The sequence below is a fragment of the Myotis daubentonii genome, chromosome 7 (assembly GCF_963259705.1).
Source record: "Myotis daubentonii chromosome 7, mMyoDau2.1, whole genome shotgun sequence".
Classification (NCBI taxonomy): Eukaryota; Metazoa; Chordata; class Mammalia; order Chiroptera; family Vespertilionidae; genus Myotis; species Myotis daubentonii.
This window is the reverse complement of record NC_081846.1, coordinates 43,118,500-43,144,302: the sequence shown is the minus strand read 5'-3', so window position 1 is coordinate 43,144,302 and position 25,803 is coordinate 43,118,500. Positions and strand designations below refer to the sequence as shown.

The 25,803-nt window shown below is 41.8% G+C and overlaps 1 protein-coding gene across 3 annotated transcripts in view; it reads left to right on the top strand.

Moving 5' to 3' along the window:
* Window positions 1–25,803, top strand: part of MTX2 (metaxin 2) — a 67,881-nt gene that overhangs the window by 26,930 nt on the left and 15,148 nt on the right. For 2 of the 3 annotated variants that reach the window (XM_059703998.1, XM_059703999.1), the window contains exon 4: window positions 19,506–19,578. The exons of the other annotated variant lie outside the window; for it this stretch is intronic. In XM_059703998.1, coding sequence (XP_059559981.1) covers window positions 19,506–19,578 — 73 coding nt within the window. The remainder of the gene's footprint in view (window positions 1–19,505; window positions 19,579–25,803) is intronic. 3 annotated transcript variants of the gene reach the window in all.

Below are 25,803 nucleotides of genomic sequence, written 5' to 3'. Positions count from 1 at the left end.
AAGCCTAATTTTACTTGGTTTATTGAATCAGATTCTAATATCTGTTGCCCTTTGATTTCAATCCCTTCAATTTGATAAGCATTACCAAGTACCAATTATGGCCCAGGAGCAGGGACAATGAAGACCATTGAAGACCATGGCTTTGCGTATGTGCCAGCAAAGCCGTGGAGGCCATTTACCCGATGTGCTATTCCATACATAACCCTATACTGTATACTTTATGAATCAATAAAAAATTTACAATTTTTAATTGTGTTTTCTATCAAAATTACTTCTTACGTGAATTTTGGGACACCCTATAGAATGCACTCAGCAAATATTTGTTGAATGAAGGGTTTGTACGTGTGGTAAAAGCAATTTTGCCTAATAATTAATAGCACCAATAAATTATTTGCTTTGTATAAACTAGTATTGTCAATCTTTATAGCCTTGAAAAGATGGCTCAGGGAACAGTGAATATTTTAGTTGAAGCACTAATTCTTAACCCTTTTTTAATTGCCATTTTTGGGATAACTCTTTCAGGATCTGATGAAACACATCCCAGTGCATGCACACAAGTAAAAACCTACCCAGAGTATTCTGCATATGGCTTTAGGAAGTTTAATGATCTCTCTGCTGAAGCTGTCTGGGAATCCCCAAGGAAGAGTAGTTTAGGAAGTACTGAAGTAATTTTCACCAAGGAAAGTATTTTGGGTAGGAATACACCAATGGTTCTTAACTAAGGGAGATTTCAACCCCACAGAGGACACTTGACCATGTTTGGACATGTTTAGTTGTCTCAGCTGTTGTGGGAGAGTACTATTGGCATCTATTGGGTAGATGCCAGGGATGCTCTTAAACATCTTACAATACATAGGATAGTCTCTCCATAATAAAGGATTATCTAGCCCCAAATATAAGTAGTGTCAATGTTGAGAAACCCTGGGATAGATGGTTTAACTAGTTTTCTTTTTTTTTTTTTGGTTTAACTAGTTTTCATAGCAAACTAAAATATTGGTATATTAGCGATAAAAAAATGAATGTCTTAAATAATCTGTGGGAGGGAAAAAAAAATCTTAGTGTGTACTTTATTTAGCAACTCTATTTTTATGGTTCCTGCTAATTTGCTTTCTCACCATGGCTTCTCAAATCATAGTTGCAATAAAAAATAAAACCAGAAAAAAAGGAACCTTTCAAAATGCAGAATTTTGCTTAACCATTTTCAATTGTTTTGTTATACTACATATGTCACTTAGATGATAAATTAACCAGCATATATTAAAAATTCTTGGTTTTCTTTAATATTCTTTGGCTTGACAGCTGATAGTAGCCATGACTATAAATGTGACTTTTCCAGATATCTGATGTAAACTTTATGGAGTAATTTTCATCTATATAGTGGACCAGCATCCGTTTAGAAGAATCAGTTAAATGTATGAAATTGATCAAAACAATGTGACAGGTATCCATAAACTGGATTATTTACTAGAAGATACCAGATATCATACATCAGATATTTTAATAGTCTGCTAGTTAAGCCATCAAGAAATTTAAATTTTGCTTACCACATAGAGTTGGCATTTATTACACCCCTGAAGCTAAGTGGTTCGATCATTTTTGATTAAAGGAACCTTTATGAGTTCAGTTTAAAAGAAAATAAAATTTTTTCTCATGGCTGTTATTTCCTCTTAGATTTGTTTTTCTTTCCTCATCCACAAAGTATTGGTATTACCTCAAGTGTTTGCCTGGTCATAAAATAATCTCATGTGTTGAATGTAGTTAAGTATTAGTGTAGTGTGTGTTCCTCTGTTTTTCATGATATATACATGTGTACATACATACATACATACATGTAGGTATATATACATCTATATGACATACTACACACACATACACACAAACAGTGAGAGAGAAACTTTCCATTTTATAATACTTCCACTTTGAAGGAGTTAAGCTTGTATTGATTGGTAAAAGAACTTCGATAATAATTTTCTGTGGCTACTCATATTTCTAAACCTAAACCAACTATTTAATAGATTTCTGTATATATAAAAGCCTAAGCAACCGAATGACCGAACGACTGGTCACTATGATGCACACTGATCACGCTCAACGCAGGGGGCAGACGCTCAACGCAGAGCTGCCTGCTGGTGGTCAGTGTGCTCCCACAGTAGGAGTGCCTTTCAGCTGACCAACCCATCCCAGTAGCACCACCCCTCAGTAGTCCTGCAGGTCTAATCTCCAGAGAATGGGCCAGGCACTGACGGACCGGCGCCACCTACACCTACACGATCCCGACAGCGCCACCGGCCTCCTGGAAGTCAGCCTCGGGCACTGCGGCCGCTTCCCCTCCCTAGACAATTTGCAAGGAAGAAACAATATAAAAGCGGCCACCAGGTGGCTCCTGACACCTGGCGCGAATGTGAGTGGGCCGGATCTCGGGCCAGCAAGGGCGTCCCACTGCCCTTCCAGAGGGCTGATCACGTCTCGGCCCCCTCCACCTCCCTCGGGACAGGCGCCAGATTCAGGGCTCATGGCTGGCAAGTGCCAATACCCCGGGGTGAGCCTCTCCCCATCAGTACTGACTGGTGGGAGCCCATGGCATGTGCAGCGGGGCAGGGATGCGGGGGAGCAACAGGCAGCGTTGGACTGCCGGTTTTGGCCCAGTCCCCACAGGTCACTCTGAGGGACCCCATCTGTGCACGAATTTGTGCACTGGGCCGCTAGTGTAATATAATAGTGTGGGCCACATATGTATAAAATTTTGCAATAGCCCCATTAAAAGAGTAAAAAGAAACAAATGAAATTAATTTTAATAATATATTTTATTTTATTTAATGAGGGTTTCCAGATATTATCATTTTATCATGTAATCAATACAAACTTTATTAATGGTATGTTTTACATTTATATTAAATTCAGGCTCTGGTGTGTATTTTATACTTAAATCACATTGCAATTTGTGCTACTCACATTTCAGGTGCTCAGTAGCTACATGTAGTTGGTGACTCTTGTATTGACTACACACGTCTAGAAATACAGTATGAACAAACACATATGAACTCTACTTATAAGTTTTCTGCAAAGAGAAATATTTTATTTGAGCTTCTTCAAATGCTGGTGTGTGTGTTTTTTTTTGTAGCAGATTCCACAAATGAAATGGACAGTTGGTCTCTGTTCCAAATACAGTATACCTTAAACAGTATTCTTTGTTTCAAGTTTCCTCATCTGTAAGATATGATAGATGATGAAGATATAGAATCTATTTTCTTGGGAGTCGTGAATGTGTTAATATACATAAAGCACTTAGAAAAAGTATCTGGTATATTGTAAATATGCACTACTACCGATCCTTGAGAGAAGTACATGTAATCAATGTCAGCCGGAGGAATGGAAGATTGCAGGAAGATTTGTTTTTTTTAACCGAAGTGTTAAAAAAAATGTTAGGACATGTTGAATTTGTGTGAGCATTAATAATTTTCGTAATCATGCTTTTATTCCATACCCCAAAATATTAATATTGAATGCTTTAAATCAAACATAATCCTATATAATATAAGCCTAATATGCTAAGTGTCCAGTTGTCTGGTTGTCCATTCAACCAATCAAAGCGTAATATGCTAATGATATGCTAAGGCTGCTCAACCACTTGCTATGGCATGTACTGACCACCAGAGGGCAGACACTCTGACCACTAGGTTAGCTTGCTGCTGGGGTCTGGCTGATAGGGACTGAGTCAGACAGGCTGGACACACCCTGGAGCCCTCCCGTGATTCCTCCCTGGTTGGCCAACCTCCCACATCCCTCTCTGGCCTCGATCACGCACTGGTGGGGTCACTCGGCCTGGCCTGTGCCCTCTCGCAATCCGGGACCCCTTGGGGGATGTCAGAGAGCTGGTTTCAGCCCAATCCCGCAGGCCAGGTCGAGGGACCCCACTGGTGCACGAAGTCATGCATCAGGCCTCTAGTCCTATATAATAAAACCCTAATATGCAAATCGACTGAACGGGGGAATGACTGGTCGCTATGATGCGTACTGACCACTAGGGGACAGATGCTCAATGCAGGAGCTGCCCTCTGGTGGTCAGTGTGCTCCCATAGTGGGAACACCCCTCAGCCAGAAGCTGGGCTCATGGCTGGCACAGTGGCAGGAACCTCTCCTGCCTCTGAGACAGCGCTAAGGAGCAGCAAACCCGGCTTCTGGTTGGTGAGCACAGTGGTGGTGGCAGGAGCCTTCCCGCCTCCGTGGCAGCGCTAAGGACCCCTCAGTGGACATCCCCCGAGGCATCCCGGACTGCAAGAGGGCATAGGCCGGGCTGAGGGCCCTCCCCCCCACACATACACCCAGTGCACGAATGTCGTGCACCAGGCCTCTAGTATTTAATAGTACTGAATAAGATTTCTTTTAAAATTGAATGCTTTTATTGTAAAGGACACTCTACTAAGAGCTTTTATGTAAAGTATCTCAGTCAGTCCTAACCATAACACTGCTCATTTTAAATATGTAGAAACTGAAGCTTAGAAAAACTCTACTCAAGGTCATAGATCCCAGAAACTATGTAGGTAAACATACAACAGTATCGATTGAGTGCTTATCACTGTTCTGAGCACTTAATTCTTATTAACTCATTTAATTCTTATAACAACTATATGAGGTAGGTGCCAGTATAATTCCCATTCTGTGCATAATGTTAGAGCAATAATAATAATGTTGCAAGAATTTGCACAGCACTTATTCTGTGTGCCAGGTGTTGTTATATGTAGTCCAGGTATCATAGATAATCCTCACACACAGCAGCCCTATGAAGTAGGTAGTGGTATTCTAATTTTTCAGATTAGGAAACTAAGGCAGAGAGGTTAAGCAATTGACTCAAAATTATATGAGTAGTACTTGGCAGAATTTGAACATAGACCCAGAGAGTCTGAGTGGAGAATTCACACTCATAACTGCTGCATATCAGTTCAGTCCAGTGATACAGATCTTTAAATTTTCATCCAAAAACTAGAGGCCCGGTGCATGAATCTGTGCACTGGTGGGGTCCCTCCACCTGGCCTGCGTCCTCTCTCAATCCACGACCCCTCGGGGATGTCAAACTGCTGGTTTCGGCCCAATCCCTGCAGGCCAGGCCGAGGGACTCCACGGTGCATGAATATGTGCACCGGGCTTCTAATATGCATATAAGATCTTTGGTTAACCTCTTCCCGTGCTTTCCCTTCCCCTTCCTTCTGAGATTTATCAGTCTGTTCCATGTTTCCATGCCTGTGCGTTGAGCGTCTGTCCCCTGGTGGTCAGTGCGTGTCATAGTGACCAGTCGAACGGTCAAACAGTCACTTAGGTGTATGTATGTATGTGTGTGTGTGTGTGTGTGTGTGTGTGTGTGTGTGTATAGACTTGAGGCCTGGTGCACATAATTCATGTACAGGTAAGGTCCCTAGGCCTAGCTGGTGATCAGGGCCAATCAGGGCCTTCTGGCTGCCGGCCGGGGCCTCCCTTTGCCAGCTGCCGGCCAGGGCCTTCCTTCGTTCCACGCCACCCCCTGGTGGTCAGCGCACATTATAGCGAACGATTGAATTCCCGGTCAAACTCCTGAGGGGACAATTTGCATATTTGGTATATATGTGTGTGTGTGTGTGTATATATATATACACACACACATACACACAGTTAATTCAAAAATTATTTCTGACATTTCCTAGCCAATTATATCTTATTTTTATAGATTACATTAAGTTGTGACAGAAAGATATGTCTTAGTTTTTGGATCTTTGAAATGTGATAAAAGCAGTCTTACCTATATTATGAGTTATTGTGAAGTTCAAGTTTGGTAATAAATGGGAAAAAAGTAAAAGCAATAGAAACATGATGTTAAATGCTGAATTAGTGCCTATTTTGGCTTCAAAGATTTATATACATATTTTTAATGTCTTTATATAATAAAATGTTACTTTCTAGTCAGTTTTAGAGAAGATAATTTAAAAAGAAACCTGCTTGCCCTAGCCGATTTGGCTCAGTGAATAGAGCGTCAGCCTGCGGACTGAAGGGTCCCAGGTTCGATTCCCATCAAGTGCACATGCCCTGGTTGTGGGCTCGATTCCCAGTGTGGGGCCTGCAGAAGGCAGCTGATCAATGATTCTCTCTCATCATTGTTGTTTCTATCTCTTTCTCCCTCTTCCTTCCTCTATGAAATCAATAAAAAAATATATAAAAGTAAGTAAATAAAAAGAAACCTGTTTTTGGTGTGTAGTTAAATAGTAATCTAATGTAGTGATTAGGGAAGAACAGAGGGAGGAATATTTCTCTCTCCTTTGGGACTGCATGTCTGTTGTTGCATTGTGATTATGAAAATGCTGTATAGCAGATGGCCACAATGGACAGCTTACTTGCGGAATTTTGAAGGAAATAATTTTGAATTTTCAGTTTAGTTGGATACATTGTTGAAACAAGTTGTTTATGGTTGTATGCAATTTTTGTCTTACTATAGTTTAATTTAAATCTGATGCAAATACATGTAGGATGATATCAGTGGATATATTTTAATAGAGAATTAATATTTTATGGAAAACATTTAAAAATTGGTATCTTAAAATTTCATAAAGTGAAAATTTTATTTTACTTTTTTATTTATTTTGGAGAGAAAGGAGAGAGAGAGAAACAGAGAAACATCGATTTGTTGTTCCACTTACTTAGGCATTACTTGTATGTGCCCTGACCAGAGATCAAACCCTCAACCTTGGTGTATCAGATGACGCTCTAACCAACTGGGCTACCTAACGAGTGCTAAATTTTAGTTTTTTAACATTTGCTCACCCCTCCCACTTTGCTCATCCTCTGCAAAATGAGGCTTCTGTATTTACTTTAAGGATTAGGAGAAGGAAAGGAAAACTAAGGGGTAGAGAGAATTTGGTAAACATCCTATCTAATAAAAGAGAAACATGGTAATTGGCGTACAACCGCTACCCTTCCCATTGGCTAATCAGGGCGATATGCGTATTAACTGCCAGCCAAGATGGCGGCCGGCAGCCAGGCAGCTTGAAACTAACATGAGGCTTGCTTGCTTCAGTGACGGAGGACTCCAACGTTCCCCGCCTGCCGCTGCAGGCCTCTGAGCTGCAACTCTAAGCAACTATGTAACAAATATAGAAGCTAAACAAAACCCCAGAAACCTGCTTTAGTCCACCCCGGGCTTCAGCCAGCAGGATTGCAACATTGTAAGCAAAGGCCAGAAACCTACTTTCAGCAGCGGAGGCTTAAGAGCTGGAGCCAAGCCTCAGAGCTAAAGCTGGCCCAGAATAAAAAAAGAAAAGAAAAAAAGGAGCGGTTGGGAGCTTCCGTCACCTGCCAGCCTGAAAACAGCCCTCAGCCCCTCACCCAGACTGGCCAGGCACCCCAATGGGGACCCCCACCCTGAAGGGTGTGTGACCAGCTGCAAACAGCCATCATCCCCTCACCCAGGCTGTCCAGGCACCCCAGTGGGGACCCCCACACTGATCCAGGACACCCTTCAGGGCAAACCAGCCGGCACCCACCCGTGCACCAGGCCTTTACCCTATATAGTAAAAGGGTAATATGCCTCCCAGCACCGGGATCAGCGGAGCCGCGAGGCCTCCTGGCACTGGGATCAGCGTGACAGGGGGCAGCGGCCAAACCTCCTGATCGCCCTGCGGCTCTGTGTGTGACGGGTCGGGGCCACAACCTCCCTATCCACCCTGCTCTGTTCGTGACAGGGGAAGGCGCCCCAACCCCCTGATCAGCCCTGCTCTGTGCCTGATAGGGGGGAGCTCCCCAACCCCCTGATCGCCCTGCAGCTCTGTGTGTGACAGGGTGCAGCGCCCCAACCCCCCCCCTCCCCCCGCCACGGGCCCTGCTCTGTGTGTGACAGGGTAGAGCCATAACCTCCCCATCAGCCCTGCCCTGAGTGTGTGAGTGGCAGCGCCCCAAACCCCTGATCGGCCCTGCTCTGTGTGTGACAGGGGGCAGCGCCCCAACCTCCTGATTGGCCCTGCTCTGTGTGTGACAGGGGGTGGCGCCGCAACCTCCCCATCGACCCTGCCTTGAGTGTGACAGGGGGTGGTGCCCCAACCCCCAAATCGGCCCTACCCTGAGTGTGACTGAGGGTGGCATCACAACCTCCCGATCCGCCCTGCTCTGTGCATGGCAGGGGGCGGCGCCCCAACTCCCCAATCAGCCCTGCTCTGAGCCCGCCCAGGGGCTGCACGTAGGGTTTGGGCCTGCCCTCTGCCACCCGGGAGCAGGCCTAAGCCAGCAGGTCGTTATCTCCCGAGGGGTTCCAGACTGTGAGAGGGCACAGGCCGGGCTGAGGGACCCCCCTCCCCTCCAAGTGCACAAATTTTTGTGCACCGGGCCTCTATTTTGTCATATCAGGGGACTTGTAAAATCCTTTTTAGTATTCCAAAATGAGCAAAATGGAAGCTGCAGTTGTTTCCTTGATATCACTGAGTTGAAATTTTATACTCATCACCTTTTCTATACCAAAAAAAGCATTTTTGTGATTATGCTTATAATCTGGAATAATCTATCTATCTACACTAATAAAAGAGAAAAATGGTAATTGGCGTACGGCGCTACCCTTTTCATTGGCTAATCAGGGTTATATGCAAATTAACTGCCAACTAAGATGGCAGTTAACTGCCAACAAAGATGGCGGCTAATTTGCATATGTAGGCACAATGCAGGGAGGCGAAAGGGAAAGCAGGAACAAGCCCCCTGCCACTGACAGTGATCGGAAACCCAGGGGGGAGAGCTAAGAGGTGATCGGAGAATCAGGCGCCTTTGCCGCCCTGGCCAGTGATAGCAGGAAGTAGGGGTGGAGCCAGTGATGGGAGCTGGGCACGGTCGAAGCTGGCAGTCCCGGGAGCTAGGGGTCCCTTGCCTGGGCCTAAAGCGGAGCCCACGATCACGGGGCCGCTGCAGCTGCAGGTCCCCGCTGCCCGAGCCGGACGCCTCAGCCAGAGGTGTTCTGCAGGGGCAGGGGCGGAGCCCGCACAATCGCGGTGCCCCCCGCTGCCACTGCGGGTCCCCGCTGCCCGGGCCGGACGCCTAGGCCAGAGGCGTTAGGCCTGGGCAGGGGCGGAGCCTGCAAGCGCGGGGAGCTGGGGGTCCCCTGCCCAGGCCTAATGCCTCGGGCAGAGGTGTTAGGGCTGGGCAGGGGCAGAGCGGGAGATCGCGGGGAGCAGGGACGGAGCCTGCAACCGCAGGGAGCTGGGGGTCCCCTGCCCAGGCCTGACACCTCTGCCGGAGGCCTCAGGCCTGGTCAAGGGGCCGATCCGGTGATTGGTGATCGGAGGGTGATGAGGGTCAACTCCTCTGGCCGAGGCATCAGGCCTGGGCGGGGGGTTGGGGGGCTGAGCCAGGGATTGGGGGGATATGATGGTCCCCTTGCCCAGGCCTGAAGCCTGGGTCAGAGGCGTCAGGCTTGGGTGGGGGGTGGAGCAAGCGATCAGAGGGAGATGGGGGTCCCCTGCCCAGGTATGATTCCTGGGCCAGAGGCCTCAGGCCTGGGCGGGGGTCAGAGCCAGTGATCGGGGGGAGATGGGGGTCCCCTGTCCAAGCCTGACACCTCTGGCGGAGGCGTCAGGCCTGGGCAAGGGGCCGATCAGGCGATCGGAGGGTGATGGGGGTCTTCGCCTCTGGCCGAGGCATCAGGCCTGGGCAAGGGGCAGAGCCAGCAATCGGAGGGGTCTGGGGGTCCCCTGCCCAGGCCTGACGCCTGGGCCAGAGGCATCAGGCCTGGGCTGGGGGCGGAACCAGTGATGGGAGAAAATGAGGGTCCCCTGCCCAGGCCTGACACCTCTATCAGAGGCGTCAGGCCTGGGCAAGGGGCCGATCCTGCGATTGGAGGGTGATGTGTGTCAACGCCTGAGGGCTCCCAGTATGTGAGAGGGGGCAGGCTCGGCTAAGGGACACTCCCCCCCGGCCCCCACACACACACACACACAGTGCACGAATTTCGTGCACCGGGCCCCTAGTATATAAATAAAAAGAGGTAATATGCAAATTAGGCCAGGACGCAGTAACAGTCACTACCGGCTCAGGAGAAGCGGCTGGGGGCGGGCCTAGAGCCAGAGACACAACACACAGGGTGGCCCGCCCCCGGCCCTAGTGGTCCATGGCGTGGCCGCTGGGGCCCTGGAGCAGAGACACACACACACACACACACACACACACACACACACACACAAACACGGGGGGGTGCGGGGGCGACAGGGGGGGCTGGCACGGGCCCGGAGCAGAGACACACACACAGGGGGGCGGGCCCGGAGTGGAGACACACACAGGGTGCCTGCCAGCTGCAGCGTGCCAGCAGTCCCGCCTCTGTGAGTGAGCTGCAGAGGAAACACCTTTTCTTACTGCTCATTGGCTAAGCTCCCTGTACGCCGCTCACAGTGTTCTTGTTAACTTGGGTAATAAGAATCCAAGACGGTGATCAAGGGTTTTTCCACCTCACTCCTGGAGGAAAAAACGAAGGTCCGTTGCTAGAGGGGCTAAGAAATGTCATATCCTGCCCTAGCTGGTTTGGCTCAGTGGATAGAGCCTTGGCTTGCGGCCTGCAGGGTCCAGGTTCGATTCTGATCAAGGGCATGTACCTAGGTTGCAGGCTCCTCCCTGGCCGGGGCCCAGGTCAGGGCTCATGCAGGAGGCAACCAATTGAAGTGTGCCTCTCACAGTGATGTTTCTCTCTGTCTTTCTGTCTCTCTTCCACGCTCTCTAAAAATCAATGGAAAAATATCCTCAGGTGAGGATAAAAAAGAAATGTCATATTCTATGAAAGAGATATCTTGAAAATGCCTAAAGGAAGTTGTTATTTTTTCATGGTGAAGGGACTGGAGTCCGTGTTGATGAAAACACCTTGGCAGCTGCGGTGGCTGTGGCGACTGGTAGTGGCAGCAGCAGCGGGGTGATGGGGGCTGTGCCTTCCCCTGATCAGCCCGGTCGCCTCCCGCAAAGGGAGGCCAGACTGCAGCTTAGGCCCGCTCCCCATGGGGAGCGGGCCTAAGCTGTCAGTGGGACATCCCCTGAGGGCTCCTGGACTGTGAGAGGGGGCAGGCTAGGCTGAGGGACCCCCTCCCTCCAGTGCACGAAATTCGTGCACTGGGCCACTAGTTTAAATATATAAAACTTAAGTTACAAACAGAATTTTCATTATTAATATTAATCCATGAGCACAGAAATGGTATTGTTATATAAAATATTTAAATTAATCTTACCAGATTTGTGAAAATGAAGAATATTTAAAATAGAATTAGGTGGCTATTAGAGTTGTTATTTTTTTTTTAATTTTAAATATATTTCTTTATTGGTTTCAGAGAGGAAGGGAGAAGGACAGAGAGATAGAAACATCAATGATGAGAGAGAATCATTGATCGGCTGCCTCCTGCATACCCCCCACTGGGGATTGAGCCTGCAACCCAGGCATGTGCCCTTGGCTGGAATCGAACCTGGGACCCTTCAGTCCGCAGGCTGACGCTCTATCCACTGAGCCAAGCTGGCTAGGGCTAGAGTTGTTATTTTTAATAATTAGTGAAATAATGTAAAGTGATTATATAGGGTAATGGATTACTAATATAAATAGCTACTTAACTTAGCAAAAAAATCATACTCCTGTAATTCTGAGAGATTACAAGAACATTGATTGTATACTTTTTTGTTTAAAAAGTAAATAGCAACCAGAATTTCAAAATTTGTTGCTGTTAAACAGAGCAATAAAGACAGCAGTAAGATGAGAAAAATGACAGTCAATTTTTTAAACAGAAAAAGGCTAGAATTCTTCATGATTAGATATACAGTATCAACATAATCGATCTAGCAGCATTGTATTTGAGCTGAAAATACACTTAAATTTGAGGCCATACACTACTCGTCTGAGTGAAACATCTTTCATATAGTTCTAAGATGAAATTACCCTTGAATGAATAGCATCTTCATTTATCTTCAAACCTCTTCTGTGCTTTTAGTGAATCTACTCTTTCAACATTCTACAACAAGAATTACATTATACCATTATACCAAAGTACTTCTGCAGTGTGAAATAGATTGGTTTGGAAAATGAACCTGGCTTTGCTATAAATTACATTCCCAGGTACAAAGGAGTTTGTTATTTTGTTTAAAATAGTCACAAATATAATTAAGGTCTTAATTTATGTTAAACTACAAATATGGCTATTACTTTAACTGGATTAGGTACTTAATCTGTCATTTCAAGAATGATACCTAACACTTTTCATTTGTAACCTTAGATATATTATTTCAATTACCAGATCTGCAGCTGTTTGATATAAAAATGAATTATTTTGTAGATAGATTTGTTCATGGTTTTTAATTTTAAAACATGCCTCTTCAGTAAAGTGAAAAATAATTCTTCAGTTGTCATCATAGTTTTCCTTTGTATCCTAGTAAAACAAGATATGAATTAAAATTCAGAACCATTTTCATTTTGGGTCCTGAAAATGGCATTGCACACTTTAAAATAGTCCTTGGTGAATCTTTACATAAAATACTTCAAATTTAATTATGAAATGAATAAAAGCTTTGTCCTAAAGAAGAAAACTTGAGGTCTGCTGTCAGGATAGATTTACCTGGTTGTACTGAAAATGGATTGATTGTCCAGTATCTAGAATTTGGATAACTTTGTTAATGTGATGCACATACTTTTAAGAAGCTATATTTATAATTCCTTAAATTCCACAAAATTAATTAGTATACTTATTAAATATAATTCTTTAAACTTTGGAATTATTTTTATATCTTTACTAAAGGCCTGATGCACAAAATTCGTGCCTGGGTAGGGTCCCTAGGCCTGGCTGGCAATCAGGGCCGATTTGTGGGGCGACTAGAGGGGCAATTGGGGGCCCCCGCTGGCACTCTCCTTGGCTGGTCTGGGGCCTGTGGGCTGGGGGCAGCTCCTGCATTGAGCGTCTGCCCCATGGTGGTCAGTGCACGTCATAGTGACTGGTCATCCCACCGGTTGTTCCGCTGCTCCGTTGATTTGCACATTAGGCTTTTATTACACAGGATTGGGAAGCGATGTTGAATTTCTTTTAGTGCAATTAAAGAATACCGTTATGTATTTTTCTTGTAAGACCAATGCTCATTTTGTTTTTGGAATAAAGGAGAGGAAAGAAGATTGTTGTTACTGCTCATTGGTAAATGATTCAATATTGAGTTACCATTATTTTATTAAAATGAAAGGAATACATTTTATTCTTGCCATTTGCGATTTAGCTTATCCTAAGAATTTTAATTTTTTTCTGTTTTTATTATTTTTCTCAGTTGGGGATATTTATTTTATCTGTAAATAACAAAACTTTAAAACATTCATTATAGGACCTCAGGGGGAAAAAAAGTAGTTTCTTTTCTTTACTCCCAAATTATTCATTGAGTGCCAGCCAGGCAACTGGTATTGCATTAGGTTCTTGGTTTACAAGAATTACTCTTTTTCTTCCTTTGCCTATTTTATAGCTCTTTGCTTAATTTCGACCCTACAACTTACTTTTATTTATTCTAACAGGGAAAGCTTGTATCTTTTCCTATTCTGGTTATTGTTTTTGTTGCTTTTATTCTGAACTTGATTTTTTTTCTACAGCTGTCAGATGTTGATGTATCTAAAATTGACTCAAATATTCCAGGAATAGTTTTCAGGTGAAAGTTGTATTGTGGGAGGTCCTCTGATGTGCTCTCAATAGCATTTTATGTTTTTGGCAACAAATTTGCTCTATTTAAAACTTATTTATGCTTATTGAATTGTGGTTTCTGATTACTTCTGCACAGCTTTTTTTTTTTAAGTTGAATTCCTATTACTGTTTCCTAAAACACTGTTTATAGATATTTGTAATATTATTGACTTTTAAAAATTCTCTGAATTTAACAGGAGTTACATCTAGTTTTTTATATGCATGTAAACAATAGAAATTTATTTCTCATAGTTCTGGAGGCTAGAAGTTCAAGACAGGGTTGCAGCATTGGTGAGGGAGGGCCCTCTCCTGGGTTGCAGACTTTTTATTTTTTAATTTTTATTGTTGAGAGTATTATAGATGCTCCCCCCCATTCCTCCCACATCTAATTTTTAAAAACAGTGAGCTTTGTTGTATATTACTAGTTATCTATGAAGTTATGTTTGCATTTATTATTATGAATATCAATATCTTACTCATTAAGCAAATATTTATTGAGAACTGTAGTATGCCAAGGATAATGTACTGGATAAGATAGACATGGTCATTGTGTACTAATGGAGCGTGTATTCTGGAGGTAGAGGCCTTTTATCAGTTTCATCAGTGTGTATTACTTAGAAAAATTATTTGTAAAGTAAAAGTTTATGTCAATATCTTTATTCATTTGTTTTTGCCTTGTTAGAAAGATTTTATATTAATGAGATACATATTAAAAACAGACATATATTTGCTCTTTACATTATTCTTTAAAAAAGTACTTTGTGTTGTGTTGACTTATTTATCTTTTAAATATCTATTTAGAGATTTTTAGCTTAGTCTACAATTTTGCTATTTTGATTTTAAGTGGTATTTTACACACAGTACCTCAATTACTCTGCTTAATATATTGTCTTCATTTTAGAAATCAGAATGCTTATGAGATAAAGGAACTTTCTCAAGCTAAAGCAGTTAGTCACTAAGACTCCACTGAGAGATGTCTCACTGGGAGGCTCTGCTCTATTAACTCCTTTTTGTTTTATATTGACTCTTAAAACTGATGCAGAGACTTTTCATTTTTCAAAGATATTGTAGTCTTCCATTTAAACAACTTGCTTCTTAAATCTATCTTCTGTTAGGATCCATTAAGTTCTGCTAGGGCACTTACCCAGTGACAATTAAGGAGTGGGGATGTGCTAATGGTTCACCCAGTCGTAATAGTGGTATGGCTTATGAGTCAGCAACAGAAAGTCAGTTGCTCTAAATGATGGTAAGGATAGCATCTTAATGAGGCAACATCTTCCCTGTGTAAATGTAGCCACCAGGGCAGGCCTGTTGTTGGCTGGCTGTGTTTCCATTCAACTGGGGTTGAGCCCTTTTCACCATTTTCTGAACTGTTTTTAGTTACCTTTTTGAAAAGCCATAATGCAATTAAATCAAAGAATATTAGATATTTTAAGGTTTTTAATATTGTGGTTTCTATTTCCTTGTTTCTGTCAGGAACTATCATATTTATTGTTTTTTGTAAAAGAACTGAATGACTTTTTGGCTTTGAATTTAATTTCACTGATTTCCTCCCTACATTTCCTTCTGGAATATTATTAGTATGTTTCTCCATGAATAAAGACTTGAAGAAACTAGATATGCGTAATACTTGAGATGTATTGTTTTGTTTGATTTTCTCATTAATGTTATTCTACTTTCCTACTTGTATTAATTATAAGAGACCTGCATACTTATTTTTAATCTCCTGAAGGTTGAGCCATAGTTGCTGAGATTTTAAAGGACTCCTGCTGGCAGTGGCTTTTTCATGTCACTCATGTCTCAGCAAAATTTCAGAAAGATAATACTGCTCTGATTGGATGGCTTTCTTAGCTTCTTAAAGCTGCTTATTTTAACCAGGCGGTTAAATTGACTTTTCACTTGGTGTGGGCTGTAGATGCAGGGGATAGAAATCACCAAAGATAAAACTATCCTTGATTGTATTTTTATTCTGTATAATATTAGTTTCTTAACACCTTGATTACAGACCTCCAGGAAAGTGTTGACAAAGATGATATTGATCTGTACATACTTCTGTCACCTGTGTCCGTAAAAGAGATGGGGTGGCCTGCAAGATTGGGCTTCTCAGTGTTTCAGTAGAACATGCTTGTCTGGTTTCAAAGAATGTAATTGTATCTTAGCATCTCCAGGTCTTTGAAAAGAGAGCGGAGTTATTTGCTATTCATGTCCTTTCTTGCTAAGATGTTTTTAATGCACTGATTACCATTGTTACAGACCCACTGGGTGCAATAGAACTTTCTGCAATGATGTAAATGTTCTGGTGGGGTTTTTTTTTGTTTTTTTTTTTGTGTGTGTGTGTGTGTGTGTGTGTTTTGTGTGCTGTTCCATAAATATAATATCTAGTAGCCACATGTGACTTTTGAACACTTCAAATGTGGCTAGTATATCTGGGGAACTGAATTTAAAATTTTATTCAACTTTAATTCATTTAAATTTAAGTTAAATAGCCACAGATGACTAGTGGCTACCATATTGGACAGGACAGTTTATACATCATTATTCTGATAGAATGTAGTAAGTTTTTGACTCAGAAACTTTATATTGTCAATCACTTGAATTAGTTTGGAATAAAATATCCAACTGAGGAATAGGACTTAGGTGAGTTATCCTACGTTTTCTTACTATAATTAGAACTACATTTTCCTTTGGATTTAGCTAAGAATAAAAACATGCAGATTTCGATTTCAGATTGAAAGTAAAATGTGTTTTAGGTTGTTGTTTCATGCCTGTTTTATTTGGAGTAAATGGAGTTCCGATAGGGGATTGAAAACGAAAATGAAAGATGAAAATACTATTTTGGAATGTTTTTGGGATTTTCTTCCATCCTACAAGAGAAAGGGTAATACTGTTTGAATCAAAGCCTGATTTGGTTTTAGAATTTTTATATTCTTGAACACAATCGTAGTATTGTTTTATTTTGTATTTTGAAAGTTTGGATGAAAATACTGTGTTTGTGACATCAGACTTCTTTGTGAAGTACAGATTAATTCAGAAAACGTATTTTGAATCAGGGATGAAGAGTAATTATAGTAAATATTGTAAAACTAATCTTTGGCTAAGCAGAGTTATTCCATCAATTGGACAAAATTGATGTTAAATTGGACAAAATTAAGTTTGTATTTATAGTAAAGGGGTAAAAAATTAACAGGACTAGAAGTATGGCTTTGATTACAGAACATTAAAATTTTGCTTAATCACTTTTGTGAAATACAGCTTTTGGAACATTGATTAGTACAGTTGCCACTATTCATGTAGTATAGCAAAGTGCAGTATACCATATTTACTATTTTTTTATATATTATGACTGTTAACTAACAACTGAATATCATTTAGACCTTTGAGAAGATATAAGCAGTTTTTTCAGATTCCTTTCTTCTTTTGAGGGCCTCAGTCCTCTCTTAGTTCCTCATTCTTAGCACATGATTTCTCCTGTTAATCACGGAATGTGAGCACGCTCTAATTTTCTTATTATACTGCAGTCTTCATCACTGTTTCCGACCACCCCTTATATTACAGTGGAAAAAGTGTCCTGTTTTTTGACAAAAATTCTCTCCACCTGTGCTTTTATTCCATTCCTTTTTACCTTCGCATGGATTTTGCATGTCAGTTTTTCTACTGTTTCTTGTCATTTCAGCCCATTTTCACTTTTTTTTCTATTTATGTTTTAATGAGCTCAGCCTTTCTCCATCATCAGTGCAGTTGCATATATAATGGAAGGGAGTTCACCTTTTTAATCCCTCCTTCCTTCTTCTCACTAGTCTTCTTGAAAGAGCTGTTTAAATTTATCCTCTCTAATTCTCTTCCTAGCAAACTGTGTTTTAATAATCTTTCCACATAAGTTACACCCTGTTACGAGAGAGCCTGGGAAATAAAGTTCTTATTTCAGGCAGTAACGTGTGAAGATATAACTCATGGGTTCTACCACTATAGAGAAAGTGGGGGAACATATATATAGGGAGATAATTGCACCTCTGCCACAATAAACTCTGAGAGCTTTGGTTGGCTCAGTCACTAAGTATTGAATGCTTAGTATAAGTAGTGCACTATCTTATGGTAGCTGTAGGAAAATGAGGGAGGTTGGAGGGGTGACAGAATTACAAAAATTCAAATCTATTCTTTGCTTCTCTAAGATATTACATTTACTTGACATCAGACATGTAGACATAAATTTTAGAGCAATGAAGGAATCAGAGGGTATAAGTAGAGAGGGATCAGAGTCATGTGTGGTTTATTTTTAGAGAGGAGCATTTCTAGAAGACTGGAGTTTTGTGAAGACAGACTTAAAGAAGAGAATTGACATATTTTTAGGTAAATAGAGCTCTTCGTATAAGATAATAATCACTGTTGAACACTCTTACTACTTTGAAAGAATCTTAAGACTGATTTCCAACATAAAACTGAGGAAGGAATTGAAATAGACAGCCCTATGAGAAATCTTTATTGGCTAGGATAGGCTGGTCTATTAATAGTCTTAATATATGATAAGTATTAGCCTTGTTATTTATTAATTTCTCTCAACTGACATTTGACTGTATTTATAGCAGTTTCCTCAGTTTTGAAATAGATAAAAACTTTGTTTTCTAATTTGTATGTGGTAATGAAAACCATTGTGATATACTAGAGGCCTGGTGCAATTTGTGCACGGTGGGGTCTGGCTGCCCTGCCCGATCAGGGCCGGGGGGTGGGGAATAGAAAGTGGGGGCCGAGGGGATACGGGAGGCTGGCTGGCTTGCCCCGCCACTTATCAGGGTGGGGGGACCGATGGGGCAGTTAGGGAGAGGGGCTGTGGCTGGCCGGGGGGAGGGGCTGCAGGCAGTTGGTGGGCCGGCCCCACCCCCTGGTCGAACTCCTGGTAGAGGGGACAATTTGCATATTAGCCTTTTATTATATAGGATGACTACCCCAATTGAACAATTTTATAGAAAGAAGATAGGTAAATATAGTGAGTGGAGAAAAAGAAACCTAGATGTCATAGAAAAGAGAACAAGGGGAGTAACCTTTGAGTGTTACAAAAAAACAGTGGAGAGAATCTGTCGGAAGGCATATAGGTTGGCAGAGAGTTTACTGATGTCTTAAAAACACTTAAAAATGAATTAGTATATATTGTCAATACAATTTTATATTTTTTCACTTAGTATTATAATATGGATATTTTTCCTGTCATATTCTTTACTTAAAAGTGTGATTTTTAACATTGTATAATATTTCATGGTTTGGATTTATAAATGATTTACCCATTTCCTATTGTTAAATATTTAAAATTTTTGTTACTTTAAACAAAATAAAAATAAACTATATATTTAGTAAGTGATTAGTGAGCATAAAAACTACATGTTAGGATATTTAGTATTATTGGAGAGAACTTTAAAATAGCAGAAATAACATTTTGAGAGCTTTTTCCTAAGACAAGAAAGAATAGTGAAATTAAGTAATAATACCTTATAAAAATTGGACTTTTGCCATCTATTAAAGAAAATTAAAACAGTGTACAGTACTGTTGACTTATGAAAATGAATACAGTAAAATAAATGTGATAATTTACATTTCCAGTCTTAAATGTGTAAATGCTTTAAACTTTATACACTCACTGGTGTTTACATCATACTGGGTTTTCAGTAGGGAAATATTTTATTTTTGTTTGGAATACAAATCTTTCACTTTCAATAGATATATTCTTTTCCAATAAAGTGTTACTATTATCTAAGTGATTACTTAAGTTTAGAAAAGAAGTTTTTAAAAAGTTGTGTTCAAATATGCATATACTTTCCCTAGGCTTACTGTATTTCTCTTGATTTACAGGCCTTTTTGCAAATGTGTAATCTGCCTATCAAAGTAGTTTGTAGGGCAAATGCAGAATATATGTCTCCATCTGGTAAGTGTCTTCTTCTCTACTGTTATTATACATTGACAAACTTGGTGCTAGTCCAATTTGTACCTAGATTTTTTTTATTACAGAGTGGAAGGGAGAGAGATAGAGTTAGAAACATCGATGAGAGAGAAACATCCATCAGCTGCCTTCTGCACACCCCCTACTGGGATGTGCCCACAACCAAGGTACATGCCCTTGACCAGAATTGAACCTGGGACCCTTCAGTCTGCAGGCCGACGCTCTATCCACTGAGCCAAACCAGTTAGGGCTGTACCTAGATTTTTAAAATGCGTATATTTTTTGTTTACTTTTTGAAGAATTTCCCTATGGTTTTATAAAGTAAAATTGCAAACTTGACAGTACTGTGGTGGGCCTCTCTATGCATTTCAGCTCTGTGGTCAGAAATATTTACTGGAAAGTTAAGGAATTGTTTTAAATAGTAGATTTTAAGAAAATAGAAAATCTTAGATTTTGCCAGATTTTTACACAGGACTGTTTTCCTCTTCACAAAACAAATTTTAATATTGATGGACCCATTTATTATTAAACAGACTTCTCTAAATTATATTGTCCCATTATAAATATGGAAGAAGAGAAATTGTGAAATAATTAAATTAACTTGTCACAAGTCTTAATGTCATTTCTGAATGTTTTTGGTTTTTAGTTCCTTTTGTTTTAACAAGTTTTAAGATACTTTCTATTAAGATTTTAGCCTTTCTGCTATTTTTCGTAATCAGTATTGCTTTTTTATGTGTCATGTATTAGTACAGTTTTAAATAAGGATGCTTCATGCCCTAGCCGGCTTGGCTCAGTGGATAGAGCGTCAGCCTGCAGACTGAAGGGTCCCAGGTTGGATTCCGGCCAAGGGCACATGCCTGGGTTGCAGGCTCGATCCCCAGTAGGGGGCGTGCAGGAGGCAGCCGATCAATGATTCTCTCTCATCATTGATGTTTCTCTCTCTTCCCTCTCCCTTCCTCTCTGAAATCAATAAAGAAATATATTTATAAAAAATACATAAGGATGATTCAGATATTTTTAATATAAAATATAATGCTGATAAATGTTAAGTAAAATTGATATGGAATATTATAACTATGCTTTTTCTGGAGCAATAATAACATAGAGTCATTCTTTTATGAATAAATCTTGTTGAATATAACTGATGGGCATAAGTGTATTACATTTTTTTGGGGGGAAACATTTACCCGTCTCTTCATTGTAATGATAACTTGTGTTAAACATTTTTTTCCATCTTATGTTCTTAAGGGTCGTAATAATTGTCAAAAGCTGTGAAGATGCTTTCTCCATACACATTGAAAATTCTAAAATTCTATATGAATACTCTATAGAGGGTGTGGCAAAAGTAGCTTTACAGATATTCATGTGGAAAATAATATAATAATAATATAAGAATAATTACAGCTTTTATGAGTGATTAAATTTTAATATATTTCAAAAAATATATGATATAAACTGTTTTGCATATTCACAACTTGAAACCTACTTTTGCCCCACCTTGTGTTTATAGGTTTATGAATATATATTTTAAAACATTTCCATAAAATAATTTCCAGACTTGTAAACATAGACATATTTTATATTCTTTTTTTTTTTTGATTAAGATATTACATATGTGTACCCTCTACCCCCCCCGCCCCCCGCTCATCCCCTCACCCCCCCGTTGTCCGTGTCCATTGGTTAGGCCTATATGCTTGCATATAAGTCCTTTGGTTGATCTTTCCCCCTTGCCCCCACCCTCCCCTACCTTCCCTCCAAGGCCCGACAGTCCAATCAATGCCTCTCCATCTCTGGATCAGTCCTTGTTCATCAGTTTATGTTGTTCATTATATTCCACAAATGAGTGAGATCCTGTGGTATTTATCCACTCTCCAGTTCCATCCATGCTGTGGCAAATGGTAAGAGTTCCTTTTTCTTCTTCCTCTTCTTAAAGAATACCTTTCAGCATTTCATATAATGCTGGTTTGGTGGTGATGAACTCCTTTAGCTTTTTCTTATCCGTGAAGCTCTTTATCTGACCTTCCATTCTGAATGATAGCTTTGCTGGATAAAGTAATCTTGGTTGCAGGTTCTTGCTATTCATCTCTTTGAATATTTCTTGCCACTCTCTTCTGGCCTGCATGGTTTCTGTTGAGAAATCAGCTGACAGTCATATGGGTACTCCCTTGTAGGTAACTGACTGTCTTTCTCTTGCTGCTTTTAAGATTCTCTCTTTATCTTTTGCTCTTGGCATTTTAATTATGATGTGTCTTGGTGTGGTCCTCTTTGGATTCCTTTTGTTTGGGGTTCTCTGCGCTTCCTGGACTTGTAAGTCCATTTCTTTCACCAGGTAGGGGAAGTTTTCTGTCATTATTTCTTCAAAAAGGTTTTCAATATCTTGCCCTCTCTCTCCTTCTGGTACCCCTATAATTCTGATGTTGGTACGCTTGAAGTTGTCCCAGAGGTTCCTTACACTATCTTCATATTTTTGGAATCTCTTTTCTTTTTTCTTTTTCGGTTGGGTATTTTTTGTTTCTTTGTATTTCAAATCTTTGACTTGATTCTTGGGATCCTCTTGTCTGCTGTTGGCTCTCTGTAAATTATTCTTTATTTCAGTCAGTGTATGCTTAATTTCTAGTTGGTCCTTTTTCATGTCCTCCATGGTCTCACTATACTCCTTGAGGGATTCATTAAATTTATCGGCGGTTTCCATAAAATTCTTGAAAAACCTTATAAATGTGGCCTTGAACTCTATATCCAGTCGTTTGCTTTCCTCCGTTTCTGCCATTTGTGACCTTTTTCTTTGTCTCCGCATTTTGGCTGCTTCCCTGTGTTGATAGAGTGGCCCTGTGTGCCAGGTGTCCTGTAGGGCCCAGTGGCTCAGCCTCCCCAGTTACCTGAGGTGGACACTCTTGGTGCACTCTTGGTGCCTTGGTTGTTGTAGGATCACTGGGAGGAATTGACCTCCAGGCCAATTGGCTGTGGGAATCAGCTGTGTCTGAAGTGGGAGAATGGTCCCCCTCTGACCACTGGGTACAGTGGCTCCTGGATCTAAGGAGGTGCTAATTCAGCCTCTGCCTGAGGCCACACAGCAGGAGCCACGAAGAGGCTCAGCTGTGAAGCAATGCAAGCCGCTGCGGGGCCTTGGGCCTTCTCTTGGAAGTTCCGGGTCTGCCTGACTCGGCTGTAGTTAGGTACATTCACATGCAAAAGCCTCTGCCGCAGCCTGGGTGGGGCGGGGTCTCAGGGAGTCAAAGGGTGGTGAAAGCAGCTATGGTGATTCTCCGCGCCCGGAGCCGCGCGTCTCAGTGACCTGGTAACGGCTGCAAGCACCTCTGAGGGAAAGCCGCCCTCAAGTTCGCCTGCTGCCCGACAGTGCAGCTTCTCCCCGTATGAGCCCTGGGTCCCCAGAGACCCGCTGGAACCGGAGTTCAGAGCAGTCGGGAGCTTGTGATTCAAAAAGACAGCCGCGTCCTCAGGCGCCACCTCCTTTCCACGCGCGAGCCGCCGCCGTACCTCTGCACTTCACCTCCGCAGCTCCTCTGGCTCTCAGCATGCCCCTGTTTTCTTCTAGTTGTAGAAATTACACTCAGCCAGCCTTCCTGTTGTTCTGGACGATGTTTGCTCTGACCCTTGCGGCATTCTTCAATTGTTGTGTGAGGCGACAATTTCCCGGTGTTTATCTATGCCGCCATCTTAGTTTCTCCCATATTTTATATTCTTGAAGGCCATTAGCTGACTCATTTTTTGTTGTTGTTAATTTTACTGAATTCTGGAGAAATGAATTATATTGGGTTCTATCTATCCTTTTTCTCTAGGTAGCCATACAAAGAATGTAAGTACACATACTATATAATAAAGAGCTAATATGCAAATGGTTGTCACACACTCACACCATCATGCCCTAGCGGCTCAGACACTCAACATTGGGGAGAGAGAAATGGGGACCAGCCAGGCTGCTGCCTGGCCTGAGAGAGGGACAAGCCGCCCACCCCGCGGTTCCAGGCACCAGCGGCTGCGCCTGCGGCCCAGGAGAGGGACAAGCCACCTGCCCTGCGGTCCGGGGTGCCAGCAGCTGTGCCTGTGCCTGCAGCCCGGAAGAGGGATGAGCCACCCGCCCATCGATCCCAGGCACCAGTGCCTGTGGCTGCAGCATGGGAGAGGGACAAGCTGCCCACCCCGTGGTCTCGGGCACCTGCAGTTGCGGCCTGGGCGAGGTCACCCGTCCACGGTCCCCTATGGCTGCAGCTGGCCTGGGCGAAGCTGGCACAGGTCCTGGGTGCCTGCAGCCGGCTGGAGGAGGGAATCCTGGGTCCTGGGTGCAGGGTGAAGCAGAGGCGGTTAGGGGTGATCAGGGGTGGCCAGCAGGGGGGCAGCTAGGGGCGGTCAGGCTGGTAAGGGAGCAGTTAGGGGCAATCAGGCAGGCAGGCAGACGAATGGTTAGGAGCCAGCGGTCCTGGATTGTGAGAGACAGTTGGACATCCCCAGAGGGGTCCCGGATTGGAGAAGGTGCAGGCTGGGCTGACGGACCCTCCCCCGCCCCGTGCACGAATTTCGTGCACTGGGCCTCTAGTACCAAATGGCTAGTAATCTAATACTGAAGTTGATATCTTTGGCAAATAAGGAGAAGCCATACCTACCTGCTTCCTAAAATGACTGTATTATATACTTAAGTATCACCTAGATAGATATCTACCTTATTTTTATAGACTATGAAAGATAAACAGATAAATATTGTAGAGACTACAGTAATACATACGTACAGATATACATTCATTCATAGGAGGGGGCTTCTATAGGTAGACGAAATGGCACTTTCTGTTAAGATATTTACATTTTATCATATCTCTAGTATTAGTCTTTTCATCATGGGGTGATCAGGGGAATGTATTTCATCTTATTATTTGACCTTGTGGAATTTTTTTTTTTTAAATTTCTTTATTGGTTAAGGTATTACAAATGTGTCCTCATCCCCCCAATAACTCCCATACTCTCATCCCCCTGTTGTCCGTGTCCATTGGTTTGGCTTATATGCATGCATACAAGTCCTTTGGTTGGTCTCCTGGAAAATTTTTTTTAATCCTCAGTCAAGGGTATGTTTTTCTTGATTTTAGAGAGAGGGTAAGGGAGAAAGAGAGAGAGAGAAACATCAATTGGTTGCCTCCTGACTAGGGATTGAACACGCAACCTAGGTATGTGCCCTGACCAGGAATGGAATCCACAATCTTTTGGTGTACAAAACTGTGTTCCAACCAACTGAGTCCCCTGGCCAGGGTTATTGTGGAAGATTTTTTTTAAATTGTTTTATTGCTTAAAGTATTACAAAGAGTATTATGTATGTCTCCTTTTTTTTTTTTCTCCCCTTGACCTTCCCCTGGCCTCCCATACCCCCTAGTGTCTTGTGTTCATTGGTTATGCTTATAGGCATGCATAAAAGTCCTTTGGTTGATTTCTTACCCACCCCCCCAACCCTCCCCAGCCTTCCCACTGTAGTTTCACAGTCTGTTCGATGTTGCTCTGCCTCTGTATCTATTTTTGCTCATCAGTTTATAATGGTCTTAATTATCCATAAATGAGTGAGATCATGTCATATTTTTCTTTCATTGACTGGCTTATTTCACTAAGCATAATGATCTCCAGTTCCATCCATGCTGTTGCAAATGGTAAGAATTCCTTCTTTTTTACAGCAGCATAGAATTCCATCGTGTAGATGTACCACAGTTTTCTAATTTGTGGAAGATTTTTAAAGCAAAGAGGATCATGGGATAGTCAGAAGAGCACTTGGCTAAGTGTTAGGAAATTTAGTCTAATTCTTCTGTGAGTTTGTCACATATTAACAGTTTCTTTGGGAAATTTGACATCTGTTTTTTGAGCTCTGGTGACCACATCTGTAATATGAGATGGCTGGATATGATGACATCCAAGGTTTTTTCTTTTTCTAATATTCTCTAAATCTTCATACTTGCTTGGCGACATCTCGTTGCTTTCTTTAGAAATAAAAGTTCTAAAAATGATTATTCTGCCTAAAGTGAGTAAAAGTGCCTTTAGTTTTCTTTTATAACCTTTGATTGGTGCCAGATAATAACTGTCTCACTGTGCTTTTTGCCTTATAATAAGGATACAATAAAGATATAACCTTGGCTTCACTTTAAATCAAGCAAGTAACAAGAAACGTTCACTGCCATATATATATATATATATATATATATATATATATATATATATATATAT